Source organism: Populus nigra, chromosome 5, assembly GCF_951802175.1.
Source record: "Populus nigra chromosome 5, ddPopNigr1.1, whole genome shotgun sequence".
In the NCBI taxonomy this organism is placed as follows: Eukaryota; Viridiplantae; Streptophyta; class Magnoliopsida; order Malpighiales; family Salicaceae; genus Populus; species Populus nigra.
In genome coordinates, this window is record NC_084856.1 from 19,114,716 (window position 1) to 19,124,071 (window position 9,356).

Genomic DNA, 9,356 nt, shown 5'->3' on the forward strand with positions numbered 1-9,356 from the left:
CATTGGCCTGCGGCATAAAACAAGCACTAATCTATAGCTTCTAAACAGCAAAAACTACATGAACACTTCATTTTTTTCCTGTTTTTTATATATAGAAAATGATATAATAAACTCGTCTCACTTCGTAGTTTTCTTTGTTTTTTTTTACATGAGGCATGAACATGATTCGCCGTAACCATATTCAAGCGTAGTCTTTCTGTTGATGTAGCCTTTAGCTATTACATTGATAGATAGATCATAGACAGATAGAAGATTGATCACGCTGATTGTACATCCATTACATTGTCTCATAATAAAAATTACATTTCAATTTTGTCATCTGACATAATTTGGATACATTTTATTGAGATGATTACGTTATTTATGAATTAGATTTAAATAATATGAATATTAAACAAGTAAAACTAATTATTACATACGTTATTTATGAATTAGATTTAAATAATATGAAGATTAAACAAGTACAACTAATTATTACATCCATTGCTGTGGGAATAAAATCCCGAAAAGAGAAGCGGTGAGCACACCCGTAGCTCGAACAGGGACCCACCCAAGAACACCGAACAATTAGCTTGTAAATTGCACAGCAATTTGAAAGGATTCCAGTGCTCATTTACATGTGCCTTTCCCGCGGCTTCAGCAATAATGCATGAATCCGTTGCCACTATAAAAAAAAAAAAAAAAAAAAACATATATTCCCTTCGACTGACTAACCTGATTTTTCTATTACAAGAACAAAGAAAATTAGCACTAGCTTGATAACAACTCTAAAAAAGTATAAGCCAATTAGATTATACACCGACGAACACCTAAACAACTTAGCATCTATTTTCATTAACAACTGGAAATCATCAAGCACCATCCAAGACAGCAAACCACAACGTGTAAGCTGGCATGTCAACCATTAAACAAGCAGAAACAACCATGCGCAGCTAATTTTCTCTTCTTGACCCGCAGTTTGAAATGCCTTTCAAACCAACTGGTCTAATTCCTGGAGTTATTTACCTCATTAAATTAATTGAAGTTGAGAGCCAGAAACCCGCACTTTTATCTTGCTTCCTTGTCATCAAATTGAAAACAATCTGCAACCTTAAGATGATTTGCGAGCTGGATTATAGCTGACTGCACAACTTCAGATCTCGCAGAAACAGAACTGGGAAGATGGGGTAGGCAACCGGGCAGATATTGCTCATCATCTTCAGGAGGGCAGAAGACCGAGAGCACGGATCTGCAGAATATGAATCTGGAGACACATTCCATAAACATATGTTGGAGGATTAGCTAAAATCCAATAATATATCCAAACTAAAAACAATCATTACATAGAAAGGAGCAAAGAATGAAAAGGGAAAGGGTCCTGCATCTACATGGCCAACCTATTGTTGTAAGAACCATTTCAGCCACAAGTCAAGAACCATCAAAATTTATAAAGGATATTGAACAACTCCACAGATTACTAATACTTTGCTTCTATTGAGAGATAACTGTACCTAAGAATAAGCCTCCGTAGAAATGGATCAGATAAAACTTGTGCCCAAACCAGATCCAGGCCTTTTGATGTACAGAGAATAACCTCCCACTCAGAGAATGCAAGGGAAAGTATCTCCTCAGCATCATTATAAGAATCCTAAAAGAACAGTGTCATTAGCCATAAAAGAGAAACTAGGAATAAGAAAATTATCCTACAAATTAAAGAACTTAGACCAACAACTTACCATATCAGAATCAGAAGTGATGCCAACCATCTGGCAGAATGCCTGCAGAGGAGCAGTCAGGAAAAAGGTAAATTGACTTCCATTATGTGTTGTATCAACAGCAGATGGATTCTTGAATGCTGGCCTCAAAGGTGAAAGAAGCAAAGCAGCTGGCTCTCCCCTTTCTGCACCATGCAGGACCTGAAAATCATCCACAACTCAAATAAACTACTTGACGGATAAACCAGAACTAAATAGGGCAAGATGAAATGCAGAGAATCCTAGGTATGATACACCCTGCAGATGAATGATAAGAAGCATTGATAATATTTGCCTCATAAATCCCTCTGCAGTTATGACAGCAAGACAAATTGACATTGGTAGAAAGGAGTCAGATCTAAATGCATGTGTCATAAGATGAGGCTATGCATGCCCAGCAGCTACCTCCACAGTACATTGAAGATTAAGAAATAAATGAATCCCATCAAACTCGCTACCAAAAGAGGTCAACAATGTAGCTGCTTCCTCCACAGTACATTTGAAGATTAAGGAATAAATAAATCAGCACTAGCATATTGATTAAGGGATTAAAATATATCAGGTAAGCAGCTGCCATGTGCATCAGTTGAACATAAAACCTTGGCTTTTGCATCTACTGTGCACATCAGTTGAACACACCAGGTATAGATTAGAAGTAGCAAATATTTTACTATTTTATTTTTATTTTGCTGAATAGAACACGGCCATAGGAGTTGATACCATCACCGTACTACATAAAGACATAGGGTGTGAGACGATAAGTCTATCTATATATATATTCTAGATACTGGTGTTAAGTATTAAAGATCAATCACTTCAGTTTACCTAAAAAAAATTTTATATAGATAGAGTTGCAGTTTTCAAGTACATCATACCAATAGGTATTATTATCTAAACAGACAGCTCTTCATGTTTAAAGAACAATTTTATTAATTACAACAAATGCAAGACAAATCAATAAACAATCAAGCTTGAAGTTGGCATTATTAATAGTAAGTTACATCCAACAGTTTGATTGATAAAAGCTAGTGCAGTTTTAAACTACATATGCATGCAAACAGCAAGTTATTCCAATGCGTGAACCGATGAAATATTTAATTTAGAAAGATCCTCTGCAACATGTTTTCCTTTCCTTTTCTTTCTTTCTTTCTTTCTTTTTTGAACAATCTGCAACATTTTTCTCCCCCTCCAAAAACACAGACACCCACATCAATGGGCAAGCATAGAGTGCAATCCATCATGTTCAATGATATTTGTAGACACAAAATCATCATATGTTAAATTTAAATGCAGTTCCACCAGCCAGAAAAAATCCAATGTATGCACTAATGACTGCAGCATGTTTTCCTTTCCTTTCCTTTCTTTCTTTTTTGAACAATCTGCAGCATATTTTCTCTCCCTCCTTAAACACAGACACCCACATCAATGGATAATGCAATCCATCATGTTCAATGATATTTGTAGACACGAAATCGTCATATGTTAAATTTAAATGCAGTTCCACCACAAGCCAGAAAAAATCCAATGCATGCACCGATGAAATATTTAATTTAGAAAGATCCTCTGCAACATGTTTTCCTTTCCTTTTCTTTCTTTCTTTCTTTTTTGAACAATCTGCAACATATTTTCTCTCCCTCCCAAAACAGACACCCACATCAATGGGCAAGCATGTAATGCAATCCATCATGTTCAATGATATTTGTAGACACGAAATCGTCATATGTTAAATTTCAATGCAGTTCCACCACAAGCCAGAAAAAATAATTCTAAACACTAGGCTGTAGAATCATTCCAATTTCTACGACAAGCTATTCACAGGTTATGACAAACCTGCCTTGAATGCATGGCTGTTGTCACTATCAATAATCAAGAAAAGAGGTCTTCGAGTGAAAGGAATTATATCGCCAGGGTAAAGGGTATTTGACCCTGAAAATCCAAAAGCATCACACCTTAGAGTGGAACAGCAACACAGGAAAGTGATAAAGTAAATTCAGTAAACTGAGGCTAAACTCTAGAAAGAGAAACAAAGAAGTGCAGCCACTCACCACCATTTCCCCGAGGACCTAACCAGAGACAGTTGTCATGGTAGTCACTTGACTCTCTCTTCCCGTTACAATGGGATTCAAGTGCATGGATTTTCTGTTCACTGTATGCTCCAGAGACAACCCTGTCTTTGGAAAATTTCTTTGATTCTCCAGAGCTTTCTACTTGAAAAGCATTACTTCGAGCAGCCTTCCCTGAAGAAGTGATTCATGAAGACAATTAGTCTAGGATGATGAGACACAATCAGTTGACTTGTACTAGCTTATGGAGGATCATTAACCTGAGGCTGATAAATATATGAGCGCGATGCTCTCTGGAGGGAGCTCTTCACAAATTGTCGCCATAACCTGTGAGTGAATAATTTAGTCAAACTGACACCAGCATTTGGAGTATATAGCATGCCAATGAAGGAATGAAAAATGAAAACATGCCCTCAAGGAATAAATGTGAAATGGTCAGAAACTTATATATGAGCCTTACTCGCTGATTTCCAATGGGAAAACTAAGTCACGAGTATACTTGTACCATGGTTTTCAAATAGTAAACTACATGTTACTTGTATAAGATTTTGTTAAATTGAGCTGTGTTCTACAGCTGATGTCACTGTGTCAATTGAGCTGTGTTCTGCAGCTGATGTCACTGTGTCATACAAAATTTACTCGCACAGAAAAATTCTGCCACAACATACACTGACTACGACTGTGTTCCATGCTAGTGAAGTTATCACACAATTTTTTCGATGAAATGAAAAAATTTGGCATGGGGCTTGATTGACAGGAAATCCTGATAATGCAAACAGAAAAGCCTCACAAAAATGACATCAATGGCTTCATTCTGAAAGCAGAGCAGCCTCAACTGAGGCATAAAAGACAGAGCTGGGTAATTTAATAATGTAAGATCTTCAGAACTAACCGCAAGCAAATATGTCACTGAAGGACGATAAAGAACAGCTTTCCTTGGATTTGATGGTAAAGATGGATCGGTCAAATCTGCAGCCAAGTTTATATTTATCAATCCAGAAGCTCCAGAATGATCAATTAGAGTGCCATTTTCACTCAATTCAACTGGATGCTTTTTGTAAACTGATTCAACTGGACGCTTTTGGTAGAAAGATTCACTAGGTTCCCATTCTAAACATTGCATCATCCTGTAAGTGTCCAAAGTAAGTTCCGCAAATTTAACCTGAAAATGACAAAAAACATAACTTGTTACAAAAAAATTCACTTAATTGGGCCAACTTGCTAATTCAAGCTCCATGTGAACTTATCAATAACCAGTCCTACAAGCTCTAAAAAATATTTTACCTCATTTTTATGATAGCTTGTCAAGAGAGCATCTCTGAATTTTACAATCTTCCTCGCATGGAAACGAGCCAAATAAGGACGAGAAGCAGCATGAGAATCAAATAGAGCACAGTACCGCAAAGGCCTGACATTTGTGAAGGCACTATCAACTTCCATAAAGCGGAAAATTTCTTGCACCACTAGCTTCCATTCTTTGAAGTTTGTTTCCTGAGGACAAATAATTCATTTGTTATTGTTCATGCAAGTGTTGACAGAAAGTTACATGCAGAATTTCAACTTATAATGGTAACACAGAAAATTGATAATTTTCTCTAGTTAATTTGGACATATTAACCCAAAGCCTCCTAGTCCATGTCTCATATAGAAATGCACAGAAGTCAAATTTACAATGTAAATTATTCATTCTACCAAATAAGTAGCTATACTTTGCATTGCATCCATTGCCTCACCCAACATAGCCTCACAAATTCTATTGCTTGAACTCTATTCTTGGCAATGATCTATCAATTATCACTTTGGAAGAACCAATGCAACTAGGCCAACTGAACTAACTACCAATGGTTATGAGCATTGTTGGTGCTCTTAACCATTTGGACATGATGCTCCATAGATGGTCAATAGAGAAGGTACATAATAAACGATGCCACGCTTCCTTTCCGTCAAAATAGGGTGTTTTGTTATAAGATAGGTATAATATATAATGCATAATGCCAGCTGCAATTACACAAAATTCATTCATCTGAAATGACATAAAACCAGATGCCACATCTAGCTGGCATGTCCGGCAACAGTAACTTTACCATCTTGTAGTGTTTGAGAGTGTTGTAGCTTCTGCTTTTGGGTGTGCGTTTCAAAAGCGTGTTTCCTTTGAAAAAACATCAAATTGATGTTTTTTAGTGCTTTTCGATGGTTTTGATGCGCTTATATCAAAAATGAAAAAAAATCTGAAAAAAATCATTTCAATGCATTTTCAAGCAAAAAGCATTTTTGAAAAGCACTCTGCACCACAATACCAAACACACAAGTATCTAAACACAAAAACCTCCCATAGCAGTGTGTCAACTTTATTTAAAGAACTGTTTAAAGTAGATTAATATGTAAATACTTGAAAAATCATTGATGAAAGACCCCTTTATCACCTAGAACTAAAAAGGTCTAAGCCTCTTTAGGATTGCTACCCCTTTATTTCCAACTTCCAAGGTCTTTATTTTCAGTAAACTGTAAATAGAAACCCAATCCAGTGCTTAGCAACGATCTCTCTATATTAAGTTTGAGAAACGCATCCCCGAGAATCAAAGCGCCAAATTAACTTTAAAAAATTAATTAATTCTTTTCCTTAACAGATATCAAAAGCTTAATTTTCATTCTATCACCCCAAAACATAAGAATTCTTAAACCTTCACCAAACAAACGTAAAATTGAGCTCCAATTTTCACAAATTCAGCAATCTGGCTTCTAACTAATCCGAAAAATTACCTTTCTACATCAAACGAGCCGCTTAATTCTCTGCAAAGTCAGTTAATTAACCGTTTCCTATTCCACAATTTCCTTCCTTACCAAGTTCAATACAAAAACAATTCTCCACAAGAAAAGACGAATCCACATAAATAAAAAATTCAAAGTCAGTAAATTACTATAAAAGAAAAAAAAAACACAATAATCCACCAATAAAACAAATAAAAAAATCCTAAAATGGAGACAAAACATCTGCAACCAAAATCACATAAATAATCAACAAAAACTAAACATTTTCTTCTAAAAAAAAATACAAATCAAAATTAAAAAATCAACTTACTCGAAAATTCGTCTTGCAGTCATCGACAAGAGCTTTAAACCTCTCAGCAAGCAATCTCACCATATCCATCTTGCTCAAAATCAAAGCAACAAGCAAGAACCGAGCATAAAATCTCAACTCCTTAAACCTAACACCGACATCAACCTTCGCTTTACCACTTCCGCCGGCATCAAAATACTTCCTCTCCAAAATCGCTTCGTAAAACACGTACGCTTCAACTAAAAACCTGGCTTCATTACTCCTCATGTACTGATTATAATACAACTGCCCGATCCGACTCGCGATCTCTCCGATTTCCCACCGGTTCAAACCGGAGTCAACTAGCTTTGACCGGTTGTCCTGCTGGTACTTCCATAACCTCATGTACGCCTTGAACACTTTCTGAAAGTAGTGATTCTGCGGGGAGCGCCCGTACAATGGCAGGTCGCGGACTCGAGCGAACTTCCGGTCTGCGCTTTCTACCAAGGAGTGGAAGGTTTTTGAGACGTCGTCGTTTTCTTTCTTCGCCATGGGAAAACCGGGTTGGTAAGAAAAAACGACGGCGTTGTAACTCACCGGTGCTGCTTGTTACCGCTGCTGGTTGTCATGAGAAAATGTAGAGAGAGAGAGAGAGCGTTGTGTTTTCCTTTAGCTAATGAGTTGTCTGGCTTTTATATGTTTTTTTTTTTTACTTCTTCTTATTTATTTTGGAGTGATTAGTTTTTTTTTATTATTATTGTAACAATGGAGCGAGTTGCATTGAAATAACAGAAGCTGATTCTCAGTGATACCCGGGCATATGTTAGAGAGAGGGGGAGGGAGAGAGGGTAAGGGGTGATGGTGTCAAATTGTCAATATTTATGGTTTAGTGATATTAGTCCATTATCATCCCTGTGCAAGTTTATTTTCTTATATTGATCATTGAATAATAAATTATGCGACCGTGGAGTGCATTTCTTGAATCCATTTTATGGCAATTCCCGTCCAATTTTGCTTTTTCTTTTTCGAATACTTACTCTTGAAAGTTGTCTAGATGTTAAGCAATTTAGCTTTGTATCAGGTGCAATAAAAGATAATCTAATACCTCAATTTTAAGAGTCTTATTAATAAATTTCAAATTCAAACCCTATAAAATATAAAAATATTGGATGAGACTCAAAGATAATGAAAGATTTCTTCTCTTTTTTATTTTAAATTCATGTGGGGTGCTTAGACCAGCTTGCACATGTTTCGACTAATACTCACATGTCCTAAAATTAACAATCATATAAGTCTTCAGTGGCCATCAATATTAACAACTACACGACTCAAACCTGAGATCACGGACGAGCAAAATCTTTTGTTTCAATCTCTTACCACTGAGTCACCTGCTAGATAGTTTAATAAAAGATATTTTTCATCGACAATATCTAACTAAAAGTTATCAAGTTTAGATGCAAAAAATATTGGATAAGTAAAAATATTTTATCCGAAAATCTATTTAAAAGAGTAGACTAAGTTTTTATGTTAATGTTTACACTGTGAAAATGAAAAATGATCTGTAATTCATATAATAAGCGTGCAAAACAATGTTTAAATCTTGAGTTTGACATATAAATGGCAGTTTTTATATTAATGTTTATATTGTGAAAATGAAGAATGATCTATAATTCATACGATGGACATACAAAATAACGTTTAAATCTTGAGTTTGACATATCATTTATGGCAGGGAATATTCAGGGTTGACGGCCAAGTATTTCTACAAAATTAAAATTCAATGACTTGGTTGCTTATTTTTGTAATATGAGGTTGAATATGGGGGAAAGCATCATATCGGAGGAGCAGAAAAAAAAGTCAAGAAACCCGAAACTAATAAAGGAGAAATATCTGTGTGATTTTGGAGGAGGACGGTGCTTTATAAGTTTTTAATCGTTCGATGTGATTTCTGGTGATCGAACGGGAGAGAAATGAGAGCTACCGATTCGAGAGGATGATTGTGTTTGTTTTTCCTTAATTGATTTTTTTTTTGTCTTGATCATGGCATGATGCTTGATCTCATGGAGTAATTTATGATTGCTCCCCCATGAATTCTGCATTTCAGCTGGCTCATTTCCTGCGTTGCAGAGAAAAAAACGTCCAATGGCAAGCAAGGGCAATAATAATAATAACAACAATAATAACCATCTAGGTGGTGGTCTAGTGGTAAGAGCTTGGGACTAAGGGGTTTGCTTCCTCTTAAGTCTCAGGTTCAAACCCCGTGGCTACTCATATGATAGCCACTGGAGGTTTACATGGTCCTTAACTTCAGGGCCCGTGGGATTAGTCGAGGTGCGCGCAAGCTGACCCGGAAAACCACTATAATAATAATAAAAAAATAATAACAACAACAATAATAATAATAGAACAAAAAAATAATTAAAAAAATTTTAAAAATATCTGATAGCGCGTCAATTATTCGCTTCACATTTTTCAATTGGATTGCTAAGAATGCACCGAGTCTTTTCGGGTTTTTTTTTTAAA

The 9,356-nt window shown here is 35.9% G+C and overlaps 1 protein-coding gene across 2 annotated transcripts; it reads right to left on the reverse strand.

Moving 5' to 3' along the window:
* Nucleotides 1-420: 420 nt before the first annotated feature.
* LOC133693169 (uncharacterized) lies at nt 421-7,687 on the reverse strand. Of its 2 annotated transcripts, XM_062114332.1 has the most exons (9): nt 6,876-7,686; nt 5,081-5,287; nt 4,689-4,958; nt 4,057-4,123; nt 3,779-3,970; nt 3,568-3,659; nt 1,716-1,895; nt 1,491-1,627; nt 421-1,243 (listed from the first exon to the last, which is right to left on the reverse strand). In XM_062114332.1, exons 1-9 carry the CDS (start codon nt 7,383-7,385, stop codon nt 1,048-1,050), a joined length of 1,851 nt encoding a protein of 616 aa, XP_061970316.1. In that variant the 5' UTR covers nt 7,386-7,686; the 3' UTR covers nt 421-1,047. The 2 variants fall into 2 exon arrangements, 1 of the variants encoding a protein (XP_061970316.1); XR_009842086.1 differs by lacking the exon at nt 421-1,243 and having other exon boundaries at nt 3,564-3,659; nt 6,876-7,687.
* Nucleotides 7,688-9,356: the final 1,669 nt, after the last annotated feature.

What these genes read in the sequence shown, in the direction of transcription:
- LOC133693169 (XM_062114332.1), bottom strand. Translation starts at nt 7,385, where the DNA reads ATGGCGAAGAAAGAAAACGACGACGTCTCAAAAACCTTCCACTCCTTG. An exon ending in ACTGCAAGACGAATTTTCGA is followed by an intron (nt 5,288 to 6,875) that starts GTAAGTTGATTT and finishes ATTTGTCCTCAG; the next exon opens with GAAACAAACTTCAAAGAATG. An exon ending in ACAACAGCCATGCATTCAAG is followed by an intron (nt 1,896 to 3,567) that starts GCAGGTTTGTCA and finishes GATGATTTTCAG; the next exon opens with GTCCTGCATGGTGCAGAAAG.